The sequence below is a fragment of the Balaenoptera borealis genome (genome assembly GCF_965194805.1).
Source record: "Balaenoptera borealis genome assembly, chromosome: 4".
Taxonomy (NCBI): Eukaryota; Metazoa; Chordata; class Mammalia; order Artiodactyla; family Balaenopteridae; genus Balaenoptera; species Balaenoptera borealis.
Window position 1 is genome coordinate 35,465,514 of NC_138861.1, and position 21,336 is coordinate 35,486,849.

Below are 21,336 nucleotides of genomic sequence, written 5' to 3' on the forward strand. Positions count from 1 at the left end.
TTTAAAATTGGTTCCTTAATTTGATTTCACATAATTACAAATATACAGTAAAACAAGCAGCTTTACCGCAGATGCCACACATGAGAAAACCAAAGGCCATCAGCAATGCCCTTTCCAAGGTCCTCACCCTGAAAGTCACTTTGTCACACATGCCATCAAATGAGAAACAAATCAAACATTTTACCCAACCGTAGTTTTCCACTTGAAACCATCAAGACAGAAAAGATAGTTTTCCCTATCAAGATGAAAAAAACTATAAGTGCTTAGGAAGAATAATCGAATTATCATTTCTTTTACAGCTGATCTTATATTGTACATTTTGGTTTGAGGTTATAGCTCTGTTAGAATAATTGATGAATGAATAAATGATTATTCATCCCTGGATATAATCCTAAACTCTCAATCCATCCTTACATTTAAGGATAGCACTCTGTTGCCTACTGTCATGTACATGAACTACAAGCCCATCGCTCCATCCCTCACGATGAGGAAGAAAAGAGCTAATTAGTGAGCAGCTAATATGGACCAGTTGAGTGTTAGTAACTTAAAATTTTTATTGTATTTTTCATTAAAAAAGGAAACCTGATGAAGTAGAAGTTATAATTCATTTACAATAGGAAAAAACAAAACAAAACCTGAAGTTCAAGTGTGTTAAATTACTTCCCCAAAGTCAAACAGCTTGTTAAGTCACAAAGCAGGGATTCAAACCCAGCTCTCATATTAAAGACCCACCTTTATTTCACTCTATTCATCCATGACCTCAGATCCCTAAAACTCTCCACGGTCAGAGAGCAGGAATGGAAGAGTGTGTGTACTTTTGTACTCTTTCCTTACATTTCTCTTTTCCCAAAGAATTATACCCAATATTAATGAAGTGTCTCTCTGGGAGATGCTATTCTTTCATTCCTTGGAATTTTCTTCCCTTTCATTGTCTGGCTCCTGAAGTCTCAACTTGAATGCATGTCTTCTGAGAGGCCTTCCCTGACCCGCCCTAGTCTAAATTGGATTCCCCCTGATATGCATTCCAATAACACCTTATTCTTTTGTTTTTAGTCCTCTCCAACATTGAATTATGCATTTGTTTGTAGGCTTACTTGTCTAAAGACTCTTCCCCCAACTAGAATACAATAGCTGGCCGTGGCATATAGTAACATTGGATGACTTCTGATGAACATCATCTTGTGTCAGGGCCCACTCTACACTCTTTCAATTAACTACCTCCCAACAACTTTTGAGATAGCAAATGTCCCTGTTTTGAAGGTGAGTCAACTGAGTAACTTTCTCATGTAAAAAGCTAACAAGTGGAAGAGCCAAGTTGCAAACCTAGGCTGTCTAAACCCTTGGGCCCATCCTTGACACCAACGAATAGGAATTTGATGCCTAATGAACTGGGAGCAACTGACTCACCATATTTGCCCCCCGATGATTGAGTGGAGTACTGGAATCTGAGAGCAAAGCTGTGCAGTGAGTGAGGATAAATGGTAACCGCGCTGTGGATGTTGGTGGAGGGGGTGGCGCTGGCAGTTGGGAAAGTGGAACCTTTATAAACACTTCATTTGCCCCATGTTTGAGAACCAGGAACTACTCTCTGCATGGTGATTCTGTGAATGAAAATGGGGCAATTAGTGTGTCATCAGTTCTGTCCACATTGCTACAAATGTCGAATTATAAACATATTAGAAAACTCTGCTCTTTTTCCTGTTTGGCTCTTCCCTCAGTTCACTAAGAACACTAATTCAGGCAATTTGAATATCAGAAGTGTCCTCAAGTTCTGCCTTTTGGTCCAAAATTATATTATCCCTAAATATGTAAAGCAAATTTTCCATTATATTAAGGATTATAGGGAACAGAGCTTCTTTTGCACTGAAAACTGTCCTCCTGGGGAAACTTCCCTGGAAAAGGTGAACAGCTAGACACTGCCCTCCTTAAAATAAATCTTCATGTATTTGAAGCAAGTTATGTGCACTCAGATTTTTTTCTTTTGTGAACTTAAGAAATACCAGCCCTCCCTTTAGTCTTTCTTCATAAATCCTATTCTGATTTTATAATCACTTTCATATCTTTAATCTGGACTTCAGATTTTTCAGATATCTGTAATATATAGTTCCCACACTTAATGCCATATAGTATCATACTTTCCTGATTATAGAAAACATGGAACGGCAAAAATTTATATTTTAAATTGTTACCTAATTTAATATTCAAGATGCATTTTTCCAGAAATATATATTCATTACTTTTATTCAGAATTACTATAAATACGTAATATATCAAATTTCAAAAAGAGTTGCTTAATTTGGATATCTGAGGCATAGCAAATGTTTGTTTACTAAATGTTGATTTGTAACTAATGATATTTTGGAGTAAGAATGATTTTTTAATGTAAAAATGAAGGTTTGGAGTGATCGTTTTTTAATGTTGCTCTGTTGCTAGAATTTGATCATTTTGTAAAATAGTGATTAATGAAAATATCAGATTCAAAGAATTTCATTTTACTATTTGGGTAAATTGCAAGTTTAATTGACATCTAAATCATGTAAATGCAAACTCTACTCAGAAAGTAATTTCAAAAGTACCATAATTTTTATATGACCTTGAAGTTGAAGCAATCTATTGCATAACTTTTCAAGAGAAGTCACATAGAGGAAACTTCATATTTTCTTAAATTTATTAGTGCTCCTTGGTGGTCTAAACTCTTGGGGGTTTTTTCAAGGTTTCTTTTCAAAGCAATAATCTTACTTAATTGTTTAATGTTTGTTCTCATATAAGTCAATTTGAGTTCTTTCTAGTAACAATAGGAAATATATAATGGCAAAGAGCAGTGAAACATGACTAGGAACCTCAAGTATCCTAGTGTTGTATTTCTATATAATGATGTGAAGATAATGCTTTTAGCTGCATGACCATCATATTAGCCACACGTCATAAAAAACAAACTTTATAAAAGCAAGAGGTCAAATTCATTTAAAACAATTTTGTACCCTTAGCTAGAGTGAGGCATTAATCCTTAATATTGTGATTTCTTTTCTTTCATTGGAAGGACCCTGAATCTTCCATTTTCTGACAGGAGACAAAAGATTTTTCAGACTACAAAGGTATAAATCAGATGAAAATATCAAGGAAACATGCTTTATAGCCTTGGGTTTAATGTTTAACATAAAATGGTCAGACTTTATGCCGCAAAGATTTTAGCTTTAAAGATGGTAAATGAAATCATATGAGTTCATTTTATTTCTTTAGCTTTCAATATGAAAATTTAATATTTCTAATAATTTCATTAAAATTTTTACTCTTTATCTTATAAAAGTTAATAATCCTTACGTCTGTTAGACCTTTATTAATAAACTATGAAAAATTATTTTTCTTTATGACAGACCAAGTCATTCTAAGAAAGATATTTCCAAGCTGTGAGACGATAGAATGACACTTCTTCTTACCCATTAAGTAAAATACAGTTTTGGGGTTTGAAGGAGTTAAGATATTTTCTAAATCATCTTCCTTGTTCCAGAGGAATTAGTTGCTTTTCTAACAAGGCTTGCCCAATATTTGTCAACTTAATAATTTTTTAAAAATATTTACACTTTAAGAATAATCCTACGAAGGAAATCCTTGAGGGAGTGAGAGAAGTAAAAATTGAAACTCCCCAAACATAAACAAATATTTCCTTTATTTGTAGCATAATCAAATCTTTGGGGATATGTATATTTTTAATATTTTTATATGTATATTTTTTAATGGATGTACATACTCTCACATACTGTTTGAATAATTTTAGATTCTTAGTTCATAACTGGATATTCAAATTTGCGTCTAAATTCAGTGTCTTTTATCTGTAATATTGCTCTGAGGTAATTTTCCCAGCTGTTTGCCAATATCAAGAATGCATATTTTTCTATCATAAATCTTGGAAGTGCATTTTTACATAGAGTTTGTTTTCAGAGGGGAGAAAATATTGTGACTTGCCATCTGTATTATTAGAGAACAAATATTGGGGTTAATTTGTTTCTCCCATTCCTTTTGCTTGTTTACTAAAGAAATCACTTTATGTTTAACTTTAGAGTATACAAACACTATATATATTTTTAACTGAAAAAAAAAAAAGTAAGATTCCTACAGTAGCCAAGTGTATATGTTTCAACGCTAGGATAAAAATTCAGATTACCTCGAGTCTTGCAAATCATTCATTAATAAGCCACTGGTAACACATACCATCTAAATCTTCTGAAGAGATATAGACAGATCTTTATCAAAACTATGTGGTAAGCCTGGTGCTAAATATAAGTATAACTGTGCCTTTCCATGCCTGCAATTTTCTGAAGTCCAAAAGTTCTTCAGATGGTAGCTGGCAAGATAATACTCCCTCTACATAATTTAAATGCATTCCTCATCTGATTCAAATGTAGGGCTACACATTCTCTACTTCAAAATCACATTCCCTTCCAATATCTGATTGTTTTATGGATCAATTGAGTTTAAGGATGGCTCTTACCTCTCTGTCCATTGTAATAGCTGTATCTTCCATTCAAATTGCACATTGAAATTTACAAAGTGATTTTGCATTTATTGTCTTCTTTGATTATCTGAGCAACTTTATGAGAGGGAGGAGAGATTTTTACCAAGGAGTTTTCCGTTGCCTTTCTTGCCCCTGAAATAACCAAGTAAACTCCTTGAAAGGATTGTTGAGCATTCTACTCTATTTTTTGGTGGTATGCTAGTTTTTACCTATAGTTTCATCTAAAATCCAGTAAAAAAAAGTACCTCCTCCCTCATCTTAAATTAATGATTTATTTAATATTTTGAACCCCGTTTCAATTCACAAAAAGATTTGAGTGCTTCGCATTGAAAGGAATAGGTTTGATAAAATTGTAAAGCAGGAGATAAAAGATAAGAGCCCAATACTAGTGGGGAAAAGAATAAAAGAGGCTTGAAGGAGAATAGAAATGTCCTACAGTGGTGGTCCAGGGTTTACCAGAGCTGATGTGCTCACCTCTTCACACACCACAGTCAGACATCAAGTTGCCAGTTTGAAATTGGCCATGGCAAGAGTATTTACACCATGGAAATGTACATAAGTCAGGATTTTTTTCCCAGATAGTCGGTTTATCAGCGCCTTGCCTTAAGCCTAAATTAACCTTTGGGTTAAAATAACTGATATATAAGCTTCATTTTATTCTCCCGCACAGCTTTGTAAACTTAAGTAAGACTGTTTCAGTACTGCCTCAGTCCGTGAACAATGGGTGCTGATGAGGGAATACTATCTATTTTGTATTTGTTCATGTTTTCATTTAGGAAATATTTGGTGAGGTGGTAGAACATAACAGTTTACATTATTTCTCCTCCAGTCAGATAATCTCTGCTTTGCCTCTTCTAGTTGCACATTTGGAGCAAGTTACTCAAATCCTCGTGCCTCTGTGTCCCTATCCAGAAAATAAAGATAATAATAAAATAGTATTAAACTCCAGAGTTGTTATAAAGTTTTAAACAGGATAATGCTTGCAAATCACTTAGCGTGGTTTCTGGCTCATAGTAAGAGCTCAATACATGTTACCTTTTATGACAAGCCTTCCACTGTGAGACACTTTGTCCTACTTTATAAGACACTAGAAATACCAAGAGGAAGTCCCTGCCTTTAAGAAGCTTACAGTCTAGTGGAGAATTGGTCTAGTTCCTAATTTACATATCTGACATTTTGCTGTGACTAATAATGTAGCTGCCCAATATTTTACTCATTTATAATTCAGTCTAAAAATGTGTGTTTTTAACATTTTTATTTATTTATTTATTTGAAGTGTAGTTGATTTACAATATAGTGTTAGCTTAAGGTATAAGCAAAGTGATAGTTATATACATATAATTTTTATATCTATCTATACATTTTTCAGAGTATTTTCCATTTTAGTTTATTACAAGATATTTGAATACCCTGTTTTATACAGGAAATGTGTACTTTTAAAAATCTAAGGTCCAGCAAGTATTAAACCTGTAGATTGCAATAGAAGAGTTTAAGGTAGTTAGTCTTTTTTAATTATCATTTTTATTCATTTTTAATTCCATGAATATTCTTGTAGTTTTTGTCAAACTTTTGTTAATTTGTTTTCAGGTACCCTAAGCATACAGCATAAGAGCTTTGCTTTCGTTAAGTGTTGCCAACGTCTCTATACATTTCCTTCTTCAGAAAAGTGTTTAGTGCTAGGATTTTGTTTTTGTTTTTGTTTTTGCTTTGAATTTTATTTATTGTTTTATACAGAAGGTTCTTATTAGTTATCCATTTTATGCATATTAGTGTATCTATGTCAATCCCAATCTCCCAATTCATCCCACCACCACGACCCCCCAACCCCGCTTTCCCCCCTTGGTGTCCATACGTTTGTTCTCTACATCTGTGTCTCTATTTCTGCCTTGCAAACTGGTTTAGGATTTTGTTTTTAAGAAGAGTTTATTATACTTTTTGTAGCTTTGGTATTTTGTAATCATTTCAAATAGATGTTCCACACTGTTTAGTTTTATTGAAGCATTGTTTTCTTTTAGAGAAGATGTTTTGGAGAACTGAACTTTGGAACATGACAGATATTATTAACACTTGACACATATTGAGCCAAAGAGCCCTTAGTGCTCAAGCTATTCCCTGATACCATATTGGATTCATTGGACAGCATATATTAAAGGTTCTACAGCAGCTAATTGCTGCCTGGAACAATGTAAAAGGGACAAGTCAATCCACTCTCTAATGTGCCATCCTGTATCAAATATCACAGTTCAAATGGTAAAAAGCCTAGGGAAAAATAGAAACATGAAAGTTGATTCCATTTGACAAATATAAAGTTTGTATAAAATAAATCATGTACACCCATACATAAATTATTGTGACCATAACAGTTTTTACATATGTAACTGAATGTGTATACACTTTTTTCCCCATAGGCATGAGATGTCAAAAGAATATTAGTACCTGGAATAAGAAGCAGCTGGGAAGCTGTAAATTCTAGAAAATAACCGCTTCTAGTATCTTCCCTCTGTGTAGGTCATAACTTAAACCCTTTGTGACTGATTTATTTTGTTTATGCCTGAAAAGAGTGGGGAAGAGAATTGTTGAAGAGGGTACTGTGACTTTGAGATAGCTGGTCTCCATCTAGGATATCTTTTATCCTCTCATTTGTACTTTTCTAGTCTGTTTTTGCATTTGCTACCTTCAGAAGATAAATTGTACAATCCTAAATGTAGATTTGACATGGACCAATTGTTACATACCAGAAGTTATACACCCCATAAAACACTTCCTAAAAGCTCTGAATTGCTGGGTATCTCCTAGCAGCTCTCCAAATTCATTTGAAGCAGGACAGACCTCTTTGTCAGGTGGGTATGGTCGAGGTAAGCATGGGTCCTGCCAGCATTTGAAAATTATAAATACTTTCCTAAAGAACTAGAACAGTGGGTAAATACAATTAAGCAGAGAAGAGGCCTTATAGAGACAAGACAATGCCGTGAAGAGCGTTCAGTTATCAGGAAACCAAAAGAGTAATTAGAATAAGTTACAGACTTATTTAAAAGAAAAGCCAAATGTGGAAAAATAGAGGAAATGTTAACGAAAAGGGGAGAATTAGTACTATGAGTGATAGATCCTCAGTATATTGTGGCTGGTTTCATGCTCAGAGAACAGTGAAGGTAAGAAAAGCCAAAAGAGTGAGTAATAAAATGGCACAAGATATTTTATTAAAATGTTCATTTCCAAAGTAAAATTTGTATGACAGGAACACTACCAAATTATTCCAAGTCTAACTTCAACTTCTTCGATAGAGTTGACCATGACCTCCTTCTCCCTAGAAAGGAGGATGGGCTAAAGAACCTCTTGGATTTTTTCTGGAGTGTTCTCTGACACCAAATGACAGAGCTGTTTTGTTTTGTTTTTCTCACATCAACCAATTCTCCAGTACCAACTGGGTGTCCAACAACTCAGTTCAATTCTGACACTATCTGGAGTTAGCTCAGACTCCACAGATGATGGGCTCAGTCCTACAAGACTGTCTCCCTTACAGGTACCAGCTGCAAATGGGGTGCCCATGCTACCCACATTTCTGCTTCCCACAAGCTCCCCGTCAGGCTCAATAACTCATAGAAAGACTCACAGAACTCAGCAAACTGCTTTACTTACTATTACGGGTTTGTTATAAAAGCTATAACTCTGGAGCAGTTGGATGGAAGAGATGCACAGGGCAAGGTATGGGAGTTAGGGGGACATGGAGCTTCCGTGCCCTCTCTGGGCACCTCCAGCACTTCCACACCCTCCAGCACCTCAATGTGTTGACCAACCTGGGAGCTCTCCGGACTCCATTGTTTAAGGTTTTATGGAGGCTTCTTAGGCAGCTATGATTGATGAAATCATGGCCATCGATGATTGAATTCAACCTCCCGTCCCTCTCCCCTCCCTGGAGGTTGGTGGGTGGGACTGAAAGCTCCAATCCTTCAATCACATTTTTTGGTTCCTCTGGCTACCAGCCCCCATTCTGAAGCTAGCTGGGGGCCCACCAAGAGTCCCTTCATTAGCATAAACTCAGGTAAGGTTGACAGGGCTCATTATGAAGTACAAAAGACACTCCTTTCACTCAGGAAATTCCAATGGTTTTAGGAGCTCTGTGCCAAGATCCAGGGCCAAGGACCAAGTACATTTTTTGGTATAGCACAGACCACATCATGCAGTCCCTCCCATAAACTAAGTCAGGGGCCTCAGGGGATTGACTCCTTTCTGAGACCAAATTAGACTTTTGGAACTATTGAAAAGCAATGCTTCTCATCTCTTCCAGGAGTTGTTGGAGAAATGAATACCCTACAGTGTGTTTCAAAACTTATGAACAAAGCAAAATAACACAGTTTTAGTGAGTTTAAAATCCTCCATTTAAAATCCTCCAATCCTCCATAGAAATGGTTTGCCCACATTGAATTTTACCTTCTTTGCATCCTGGGATTAACACAGGAGTTTTGCTCTTGACTGAATTCATCTATGTCCACATGTTAAAAGATGGTCTCCGCCTTCTCCTCCTCCATTCTGAAAGGTGCTTTCACTTCACTCTGAAGAGTGTTGGTTGTTCTTGCAATACTCACAACTGAGGGAGAGTGCTTGCTGTGAAAGCGCTCTCCTTAGGTATCTCTCTGTGAATGTATAGGTGAAGTTCACCGGCCTCCTGTTTCAGGGTGCTTACAGCAGGGCACGGCCAAGATGGCTCAAGTCATCGATGCTTTGGATCCTTTTAAAAAATAGATTAAAATAGCCATGTGGTAGGCAGGAAATGCCCCTCCCCCAAAGATGTCCTCATCCTAATCTCCAGAACCTGTAAATACGTTACTTTACATGGCAAAGGGGAATTGAGGTTGCACTGGAATTAAGATTATACTGAATTATCTGGGTGGGTTCAATGTCATCACAAATTCTTAAAAGTGGAAGGGGGAGCAGAGGTCAAAGTGATGAGATATGAGAAGGATTCATCCTGCTGTTATTGGCTTTGAAGACGGAGGGGGGAGGACATCAACCAAGGAATGCCAGATGGCTTCTAGAAGCTGGAAGGGACAGGAAATGGATTCTCCCCTAGAGCCTCCAGAAAGGAACACAGCCCTGCAAACACATTTATTTTAGCCCAGTAAGACCCATGTTTGATTCTAACTTACAAATTTTAAAATAATAGATTTGGATCGTTTCGAGCCACTAAGTTCGTGGTGATTTTTTATAGCAGCAAGAGAAAACCAATACACCTGCTATTGTATCTGAGCTAATAATTCTCAAACAAACCTATCTGTCATTTCTAAACAGCAAAAGGTTCCAGTCTAAGAAGCACAGGTTTGCACTAGGAGGGGCCCACATTGGTTTCCAAGTCCCCTTGTTCCTCTCCTGAGAGTGTGCCAGTGAAACATAGACGTGTAAATGACAATTAATAAATGACAATTAATAATTTATCTGTTATAAAACCAAGATTTTTTTTCTTTTTCTTACCAAGTTTTACAGTGGAGAAACCTCAGTGATACGGTGTCAGAAGTTACCCAGAGTTGGTATTTACTCTCCTTAATACTTGTGTTTGGGCCATACATATTTCTAATAGTGTAGCACTGTTTAAATACCCTCACCCCAAATCAGCATCATAAAGCAGTTATGGGAGGAATGAAACAACTGAAAACTTACTTTGTTATCTGCTTCCATGGGTAAGTTCCTGGAGGGCAGGAATTGGTTCTCACTGATTGTCTTATCCCTGGTGGCAAGTACAATGCCTAACACGTAGTGGGTATTCAATAAATATTTGTCGAATGAATGTTAAATACACAATTGTTTTGACAAGGGGGTAACAAGGAATATCTTGAATTTAGCAGTGCATTAGTTACTTTAATCTATGTTTCCTTGCTTTCTCTATACCATAAGGCTGTTGTCTAGATCACTGAACTTGAAGCCAGTCACTTGCCAAAGGGTCACTAAGCAAACTATGGAAAAATGAGAAATGGTGCTCCCAGCTCAGTGCTACCCAGTCCTGTTTCCTAAAAGACACAAGTCAATTGCCAAATATGACATATGAAGGCACAGGAATGAAAAAAATGTATATATATTAAGGCAAATTTTAAAGAAGTTGGAAGTCAGAAAAAATTAACTTTAACCGCATTGAAAGTATGAACACACTGGAGTGTTTTCTTTAAAATATCATAATGAAAGGCCATGCCCCACAATTTCTCTTAAAAAAGAAAAACATACTTCTTGTTACAATCACCTTATGATTCTCTGTGTTTTTCAATAGATGCTTCATTTTCTTCAAAGAAGAATATTCGTAGTCAATTGGTTAGAACGTCCATGTGTTCACCAAGGAAGAGTTTATCTCAAAACTATAGGACTAGATCTGATCTTGTACTTACGTGAAAGTCATCAGTACTCTTTGTTTTGGGGTTTTGTCTCTTTTCTGCTGACCCTGTGAAATTGTTCCTGAGAGCTGAATGAGAATTAGAACGGCAGTTAACTACTTATTAAAAGTCCCTAAGGAGGGTTTTATGATTTACTCTGAAACCTGGGTTAATCTCAAGGTTCCAAAGTGTAGAGGGACATTATTTTCAAATCATTCAGCTACCTGATTTTGAGGAGTCATTGGTGCTTGGTGAGGGGCTGTCCAGAAGTTGATGTGGTATTGAGACGGCTGAGCACGGGGAAGAGAGGGGCTCATGGTAGCTTACGATGATGCTTGGTTTAGGCTTCAGTCAGTGAGCTTGAAAAAAAAAAGAAAAAAAGCATTACCCAAACAGAGGCAACCCTAAAGTATTGCTTGTAAATTACTTGTTGCCCATTTGGTTCAGGCAGTGATATACGCTCCCAGAAGCACGATGTGCACGCACAATTATCGGTATTAGTAACAAAGTACAAAGTATAATGTGAATATTTGGACACATTGCTGCTTCTCACATGACTAAGGACAACATTTTGGACATTGGGTTAACCGTTTTCAAAAGTATGATGTCAGAAGTCGGTGTCTTTTTGAAAGGTGTGGCTCCCCGCACCGCAGATCTTCCATTTGCCGTTCTACGAATGTGTCTGTCTCCCTTTTAAGACAGCTTGGCTGAACTAATTAAATTCACTAGAGGTTCATTCTCCCCAGATGCTCAGCAGAAACAATTCAGTAATTTGACATTTCTGGAAGAAGGGCATGGTTTCAATTCCATAAAGCTACACATAACGCGGGGAAAGGATGGGAAGGAATAAGAAGACAGTCTAACGTTGACACAAGGGCTTTCTGCTGAGCCTGGGAGAGCTGGGCTGCTGGTCCAGTCCTGACTCCAGGGGCAACACTCAGGCTGTCAGGCGGCCATGTGCCCATGAAGACTAGGGTTGAAGCCACCACAGAGGGTCTGGAAGCCTCAAATGTCTAGTGGTGGTTCTGGCATTATGGCCTCTGACCCTGGTCCAAAGTTAAACCTTCTTTGGAAAAAAAAAGAAAAAAAGCGTTAGGCAAACAGAAGAAACCCGAAAGTATTGCTTGTAAATTACTTGTTGCCCATTTGATTCAGGCAGTGATGTACGCTCCCAGAAGCACGATGTGTACACAAAGCTATCGGTATTAGTAACAAAGTACAAAGTATAATGTGAATATTTGGACACATTGCTGCTTCTCACATGACTAAGGAAAATATTTTGGACATACTTCTCCATCTTTATGATTTGTCAGGAACATACTTTAAATGGACAGCATAACTTGCAGGCTAATTCAAGCTAAATCTCCTGACAGCAGTCATATATCCTTCCTTCCCAATCTCTGAGCATTTAAGAGTTGTGTTATACGATATAATTTTAAAAGCTAGTTTCGAGAGACACTCTAGGATATTTACATGTAGAACGTTAAATTTTTTCATCAATATAGTTATGAAAGTGAGTATTTCTCTGAAATGACTTGTCATTAGTCATGTTTCTAAACCACCCAGAACACTACTTCACACCTGGAAGTTGACTTTAAAAAAATGAAATCACGTGTAATGATTACACAGATGTAAATCCTATAACCTGAAAAATTCAGGACATTTTAAAATGACTTTTTTGATTTATATTCTTGTCATTCAGATGTCTCATTCTGTTTCCATATTTGGCCCTTTAATAAAAGTCAGTGATGTCCCTCTAAATTCATTCGTGTGATAGGTGAATCTTGAAGGTAAACGACTGTCTTCTATCGCTTGTGGATTTATTTCAATCTCTTTTCCCATCTGTCTCTCTACAGTGCATGAATTCTACGTTCCTAATTCCCGAAAAGCAACCAGCACAGTTTTAAACGATGTTGCTAGCCAGCTCAAATTGTCTTTCAGATGATTTGATTAAAAACTACAAAAGAACTACTTTCAACAAAAGGCTTCTTATAGTGGAACGCAAACATTTGTGAAGTGGGTTTGCAGTACTGACCCTGCATTCACAGCTTTAGAGGGAAATATATGCGGAGAGGAATTAATCACAAACTAAATCCCACCCCTAGGCCTCCTTACACATCTATCAAGGAGGTTTACATGTGCAGTGGCTTTTCTACGATCGAATCTTAGTTATACATCCCTGTTTTCAATATCTCATAAGTAAGGCAAGAGATGTTTATTTACTGAAGATATAAGAAGAAAAACAGCAATGTTGAGTCAATATTAAAATCATCATAACAAGATGACCCAAAAAAACAAGGCTCATTCATAAATCCTAGTCATAGAGACTTACCCTTCTTGTTCTTGTGCTTAAAATTAATCATGTCGTGATATGCAAATGAAAAGGCTGCCTTTTTTGACATTTGAATAATAATGTGGTAGGTCTGGGATATTTGCATCCACTTTATTATTTACACACTCTTAAAGTTTGGATGTTTTCCGCTTTGGATGGCATACCTCTGAAAGCAGTTTTTCTCTAATCTGGGAAATAAAACAAACAGTGTTTATTAAAAGTGAACTTTTATGCCTAAAGCTTTAAATTCACAAATCCTTGTAGCACACAAACTACAAACAGTTCTGTGCTTTGTTAGTAACACATGCTATTCTGGGGGACAGAGGCAGGAGAGCGTTTCCTTGATTGAGCACAGCCTTGTGAAGAAATGGCAGTATTAGAGACTTTTTTTCCTCTAACGCTTCTAAGGAGTAACTTACAGCTTTTTGCCATAAGAATGTTGTGCTGTTGAATGAAACAGCGTGTATAAGGTGATGTCCTAGCGGCAGTCGCAACCTTCAGTTTCTGCCACGTTTTTCGCCGCTGTGCATAACTCAGCAGAGTACAGAGGAAGTGCTCCTTGGCTCACCAGAATATGAACTTGAAGTCTCTGATCTAGATAATTTTAGATACTTTGATTTCATTATAGAAATTCCTAGACTACTTGTGGGATAAAACAAATGCTAAGACCATATTGAGTTTCATCGAGCTGAATTAGCAGAAAATAAAGATAAAATGCCTTTCTATTTAAGCACACGATGATGTTTTAATTGTTACAGCATTTGGCATGCCTAATGTATACAATTCTTGACATTCATACAATAACAAAAGAAGGTTGTTTGGGATTTTTCTTTTATTTCCTAGTGTCTCCTTTCCTCTCTAGGATTTCTCCCACCCCCATCCCAGCCCTGGCTTTTAGCTCTCCTTTCATTTCTCCATTTTTCTATAAGGAAAAAAACTCCAGGCAGCGAAGGGATATATGTAAAAATACCTCATTTCCATGTAGAGAGGCCAAGGCTGCTTATTACCTAGCTATGATGAACAGACCACCACGGTTGTGACAACTGATGTAGATGCCTCCAGGGTAAAACAAAGGTTTACATATTACACAAGCAATTTAACTGTTTTCTAAACAGATTGCCAAGACAGTGGGAGTTGGCAGCCCACACTGTGTTTTAGGTTTTGGAGACTTGGATTAGAAGTCACTGCTGATTATGAACCTTTTTATTTGTCTTCTGTGAACTACAGGCAACCTAGTAACCCAGCAAAGAATTCTTCACAGCACTTAAACTTGTCTTCCTAGCTTCCCCAGATTACATACACAAATCACTTGACAAAAGTGGTGTAAGGGTCTTGCGCATAGATAACCACACAAGACAATTGTCTTGTTCTAACCCTTAAAGAGTTCCGCAAAGTGAAATGTTTTATAATCCTTTTTGTGCAGTAGGCAAGGAAGAAAAGAAAAGAGTTTGGGCAAAGATTATCCAGGAGAAAGAAAGAGACTCTTTTGGGGGTTCCAGTTGAAACACAATAAAGAACATAATTAACTTCACAATTCTTTGTGTTTTTCATTTGACTGCAGGGAGGAGATGAAAGAGGACTACTAAGCCTTGCATTCCATCCCAATTACAAGAAAAATGGAAAGCTCTATGTGTCTTATACCACCAACCAAGAGCGGTGGGCTATGGGGCCTCATGACCATATTCTCAGAGTTGTGGAATACACAGTATCCAGGTACCAGTAAAAGACATGTAACCTTATTTTCTCATTATCTCTTTATAATTTTTTGTTTAGAAGTTACAAATAATTAACCATCAGGTGGCAATAATTAAACCCCAATCTCCATCTGGCTTAAAAATCCCGTGTGTGTCTTTAAGGAAAATTGCGAAAAATGGTAGCTTTGGCACTTTTCCACAATTCTCTTTCAACTTAAATGCCACTTTGGAAACCTAGAGGCTAACGTAATTTTTCAGTAATTTTTACTGGCTACATTTTCAGTATGTTTGCTTATTTACATGCCACGTGTTTGCTTCCCCCTCTGTGCCCTATTTACTTTCTGTGGGTTCACCTTACATCTTTCACAATCATGGTTTGTTTCCTCCCCACCACGTAGAAAAAATCCCCATCAGGTTGATCTGAGAACAGCCCGAGTGTTTCTTGAAGTCGCAGAACTCCACAGAAAGCATCTGGGAGGACAGCTGCTCTTCGGTCCTGACGGCTTTCTGTACATAATCCTCGGTGACGGGATGATCACTCTGGATGATATGGAAGAAATGGATGGGTTAAGGTAAAAAAATCACACAAAAACACAGGTGCCCCTTGATGGTAAAATGTTTTAAGTGAGTTATATCACTTATGTCTTTGAATTATATCACCTCGGTTAAATAGTCAACTTTTATTATCAGCATCTGCATTTATAACATGAAGAGGAATTCAAATAAATATGCTGTTATAATATTTTTGAAAGTCGCTCTACTGAGATGACCTAAAACGAGTTCCTGCTGTGGGGTTTGTGCAGTAGCTGCCCTGCACACACCTGCTGCCTTCGACACTCTACCTAATGGACCAACATTGTCCAGCGGAGCTTCCTGGGGGACGTTAAGAACGTGGTTTGGCAAAAAAAAAAAAAAAAAAAAAAAAATTTTAGAGGACGGATGCCAAAAGCGGCGCACCACCAATGAATGCTGCAGCCTTCAGCCACTGTCGAGCTGTGTCTCGGTGCTGCCACTTGTCTGGAACCAAACTGCCTCTGGTTTCATTTGCCACGATATGGAATTTGGAACTTTGATAATTTTGTCTCCAATGGGGGGCGGGGGGTGGTTTTTTTAGCCATAGGGCAACTCCCCTGCATTGAGTGTAGGTGCAATACGTAACAAAAACGGAAGGCACTCACGTTGTCCTCCCATTCCTCAGCGACTTCACAGGCTCCGTGCTCCGGCTGGACGTGGATACTGCCATGTGCCACGTGCCTTATTCCATACCCAGGAGCAACCCGCACTTCAACAGCACCAACCAGCCCCCGGAAGTGTTTGCCCACGGCCTCCACGATCCAGGCAGGTGAGAACACAAGCCCGTCCTCTCTCCCGCCTTACAGCAGGGCCGGGATTCGCAAAGTGGGGAAAGAAAGAGGGTTTCCCGGCGCGGAGCAGCCAAGAGTGGTATCCAAGGTTATGCCTCTCAAATTACACTGGTTCATTATCTTGTCTTACCCAGTATTTTGCCCTCTTTCTTCTATTAATGTGTGAAGCAGATGGAGAAGGCAGATTAGACAAGGCAGAGGACAAGTTCACAGAGAAATATCGCCTTAACATTTTGGAGAGTTATTATTGGATAAACACTGGTGGACGGGTGTCAGGATGAAGACTTCAATCTGAACAATTCAGACAGATGATAAACTTGGTCTCCTTAAACCGCTCTAAATGTTCATTTCCTTATAAATACATTCAGTGAGGATGGTAATAGCCACCTTGCAAGGATGCTGTAATGATTAAATACAGATCTATAAGTGAAGAATCAAATAGAGTATCTGACAGACGTGACGGATTTGAAATAAATTATGGTTCTTATTATCATAGCTTCACTTAACAGATGATGACGCAGTGTCATTTGGAAGGAATTGAGCTAAATGTTAACATTTTTTTACTTGAAAGAAATTACAAATACTAAAGGAATTCAGATTGACCGTTTACTACAATGAACCATAAAGAAAGGACCGCTAAGAAGAATGTAGAATGAGAAATTTGGGGTATACTTGAAAAATGCTAGGAAGTGTAATATAGCAATTCTATGGTGAAAGCTTTATCTAATCTGTGGTCTGTTATTCATACTAAGGGGTATCTGGCCACATTTATTCATTTACTAGTTATTATTGCTATTTAATATTTATTGAGTGTTCACTACGTGCAAGGTGAGTATTTGTCGAACTTTTTCTTTTTATAATCCCTCCTGCCCTTCATCTCCCCTCCATCAAAGTCCAAGTCTACAGTTCATTTCCTTTTTGGCATCTCAGCAGATCTTAAAATCTGGGCGACAGGGACTACTTAAGGTGGCTTCAGGATGTGGATGAAACGGTCACATTCCATTCCTAGAGCTCAGAACCGGCAGATACCACCACAAAGCAGCACTTTGAAGTCGAGCAGCCTGAGTCACCACAATCCCACTGGAGGCTTCATGCAACCTTCCCGGGGGGTCCCGACCCTCAGTGTGAAAACACAGGGCGAGGTGCCTTACAGACCTTACGTGTGGCAAGATCCCCGTGCTGTGGAATCTTACCTCTTCCCACGGTAGAGGGCTGAACAGTCTGCCTCCCTCCAAGAGTACTTCAAGCAAAGGAGGATTTAATAAAGCAGAAAGGAAGCTAAAATCATTATTGGCTAAAAGTAAAGCTGGCTTTTACTAAGCACCTTGGTGCAGAGTAGCAAACCACGTATCATGTGCCCATCATCTGATTGATGACTGTCAGCCAGCACTCTGAGGTAGCTGGCATCGGGCACCTCCCCCCGCCTTTTTTTTAAAGACCTTAATCTTTAGATCAGTTTTCAGTTCACAGCAAAATGGAGCAGAAAGCACAGAGATTTCCCTGCCACCTCACATACATAACCTCCCCCACCCAAGTGGTACATTTGTTACAATTGATGACCCTACACTGACACATCATTACCACCCAAAGACCATAGTTTACATTCGGGTTCCCTCCTAGGGTTGTACATCCTATGGGTTTGGACACATGTAAAATGACATGGATCCATCCTTATAGTATCATACTGAGAAGTTTCACTGTCTGTGCTCTTTTTTATGTGAGACTAAAGGTTAAAAAGGCAAAGGCCAAGTGGTTCTTGGTGGACTTGATATTCAGTCAGAGCTAGACCTCATGGTCTCCAGCAACTCCACCTTTGGGAGACCTGGCCAAATTTCTCTTTGCTCTTTCTTTGTTAGAAACACAAACCTTTTTCGGTCATAGTTTCTCCATTTTCAAAAGAAAAGCAGTACAGGAAAAATTTCTCACCCTGTATGGACTTGGTTCCACCTTAAGTCACAGCAGGTCTGTGTCAGGATCCCTGCCAGACATTGTATCCTGCGAATCATTGAATTAATGAGGACAAGAAAGTGACTGTGGCCACAGAACCACTAACCCACCTTTGGCAGGTCAGGCTAATATGAATAGGATCATTTGGAGCCAACAGGTTTTGTTTCACTGTTGTTGTTGCTTAATAATTGCTGCATATGACTCTTATGTCTCTTAAGCCCCAGAATCTACTCTCAGATTATTTTTTTAATTTTGTAATTTATTTAATAGCCCCAGTGATTTTGTTTTTTTCATTAGTCTATTTTATTGGCCTAAAACAGTGATTCTCAATGGGATGATTTTGCCCCCAGAGGACATTTGGCAATATCTAGAAGCATTTTTGGTTTTCACAGATTGGAAGGAGGAGATCATGCTACATTGAGTGTATGGAGGTCAGAGATGCCGCTAAATAGCTTATAATGCTCAGAACAACCCCCGCTTCCCCCCAAAAGAAAGAAATATCTGGCCCCAAATGTCAATAATGCCAAGCTTGAGAAACCTAAAAACAGTGCAAGACTGTTTTCCAAATTTGTAAGAACTTCAAAAATGTTATTCAACTTCATTCTTCCCCCAACCCAAACTCCCATACCTAGTCACTCACTGGCTTAAACATTCAACAAATATTGAGCCCCTCTTGTATTCCTGGGTTTGAACTAAGGAGTAGAAATACAGTGATAATGAGGTCAGAAGTGGTCCCTATCCCCATGGACTTTACCGTCAGTGGCTTAAGTCACAGAAATATTCTGGCCCCAGATTGGGGGGTGAACACAAAGTCAGAATCCACGTGAAAGACCTCAGTGGTTGTGGGGATCAGCTTTATTTTATTCCTTGAACTGGAGTGCATGCTTTCCTTCGTTAGAGCAGCCCACACTTTAGAACGTAGTGATTCTATGTAAGAAACACAAAACTAATACTATAACTATTACAGGTTATCCGTGACTTATGATGGGGTTAAGTCCCGATGAAGCCATCGGCAGTTGAAAATACCGTTAAGTCGAAAATGCACTTAATGGTCCTCACCTACCGAACATCATAGCTTAGTCTAGCCCACCTTAAACGTGCTCAGAACACTCACACCGGCCTACAGTTGGGCACAGTCTTCTAACACAGAGCCTGTTTGATGTTGAATAGCTCATGGCATTTATTGAGTACTGTACTGAACGTGGAAAGCAGAATGGTTGTGGGGATGCAGAATCGGTGTCAGTGTATCGTTGTTTCCCCTCGTGACAGAGTGGCTGGTGGGAGCTGCAGCTGCCACTGCCCAGCATCACGAGAGAGGATTGTACCACGTGTCATTAGCCCGGGAAAAGATGAAAATTCGCAATTGGAAGTATGGTTTCTACTGAATGTGTACTACTTTCACAGCGTCATAAAGCTGAATCATCGTTAAGCTGGGGACCAAGTGTTCTGTAGCACGTGTTGCAGATGTGAATTGATGGTGCCACCTTTCTTACTCTTATACTTTACCAGTGTATTATACATGTGCTATTCCTTAACAACAGACTAACGAATGTTCTAGGTCAGTGTGCACATTCATGATGGAGGTAGATACCAGGAGAAATTAAAAAATACACTCCAGAGATCATTAAACTTCAGCAGAGTAAGCAAACAGGATGTTTCCTTCGGTGGTTTCTAGAGGTTCCAAATTAAATTGCCCATAGGATCCTTGCCAGCCCACAAAGGATTCCTATGTCAGGAATCTCTGGTCTGAGCTTAGAAGATACCCCGGTTGGAATTCATGGGTATCACCCCCATTTTGTCGCAGATGTGCTGTGGATCGACACCCCACTGACATAAACATCAATTTAACAATACTTTGTTCAGACTCCAACGGAAAGAACAGATCATCAGCCAGAATCCTACAGATAATTAAGGGAAAAGATTATGGTAAGTAGAGCATAATTTGTTGATTTGGCTTTACTTTGGGCTTTGTTTTATTTTAGTATATTAATTGAAGAGAAAAGGATTTCTGCAAAATGAGCATTTGGGAAAGCATCAAAATACTGGCCTAACCATGGTGAGGGCATCAATTGCTCACTTTTTAAAGGTCCAGTGACTCTTACAAGCTCTTGGGGTTCCATTTGGGTAATTACCTTTCCCGTGGATTGAATGGTGCTCTGTAGGTCCAAAAAATTTAATGGACCTTCAAAAGTTAGCAGTTTATATTTTGCTCATCTGAGAATCGAGATGAATACCTTCTATTTATTTAATATATAAGGGAGAACTTGTCTTAACATCTTATATACAGAGGAAAAAATCAAGTGTTGAAGGTAAGAAATTTCTCAATACCCAACGTACTAGTCTCAGCAATTAGGAAAATTATAAGTGTTTCAAATAAGAATGTATTTTTTAAAGGTGTTTATTTTAGAGAAAACAAAGTAATAGACTTATAAAAACATGACTTATTTACCCAAGTCATGAAGATGGAATGTTTAGATCTTATTTTTAATAACATGATTACTAGAGTATTTAGAGATACATATTAAAATATAAAGTTAATATTTTTCAGTGTTTTTGTATATACTCCTTTTGGAGGAAACAATATATCAAATATGATTATGATTCAGGGAATATAGTAGATGAAGATTATTAAATTGATTGCTTCTTCTATTTATTCATTCAATACGGATATTTACTTAGTACCAGGAATGAAGCAGCTGTGTTGGTTCATGTGGTATTCAGTTATTTTACTTTATTTTTTTTCAGGTATTCATGTATGTGTGTGTGCATCTTATAAAAGCCAAACCAAAGAATAATGTGGTTAGAAAAAAAATCTAATGAGTCACTAGCTTGTGGGAATTTTGGCTATATTTGTAGATTGAACTAAATTCTACAATCACATTAATTGGGATTCAGCTGAAACTGGTTACAATATTGATGGCCTTACATTTCTGTATTAAACACACAGCCACAGAATCCTTTTACAATGTGTATATATATACACACACACACACATATATATATATGTACATACATATATAATTTTATTTGTTAATTATACCTCGATAAATCAGGGGAAAAAAACCAAATAACCACATCCACAATGCTTACTACATGCCAGCTCCTGCAGTAAGCACTTTGCAAACTTCACTCA

General features: G+C 38.0%; 1 protein-coding gene across 4 annotated transcripts in view; it reads left to right on the forward strand.

Moving 5' to 3' along the window:
- The window catches only part of HHIP (hedgehog interacting protein), a 95,919-nt gene that overhangs the window by 42,863 nt on the left and 31,720 nt on the right, over nt 1-21,336 (forward strand). For all 4 annotated transcript variants that reach the window (XM_082390023.1, XM_082390024.1, XM_082390025.1 and 1 more), the window contains exons 5-8: nt 14,760-14,911; nt 15,291-15,464; nt 16,091-16,234; nt 20,008-20,129. In XM_082390023.1, the coding sequence (XP_082246149.1) occupies nt 14,760-14,911; nt 15,291-15,464; nt 16,091-16,234; nt 20,008-20,129 (592 nt within the window). The remainder of the gene's footprint in view (nt 1-14,759; nt 14,912-15,290; nt 15,465-16,090; nt 16,235-20,007; nt 20,130-21,336) is intronic.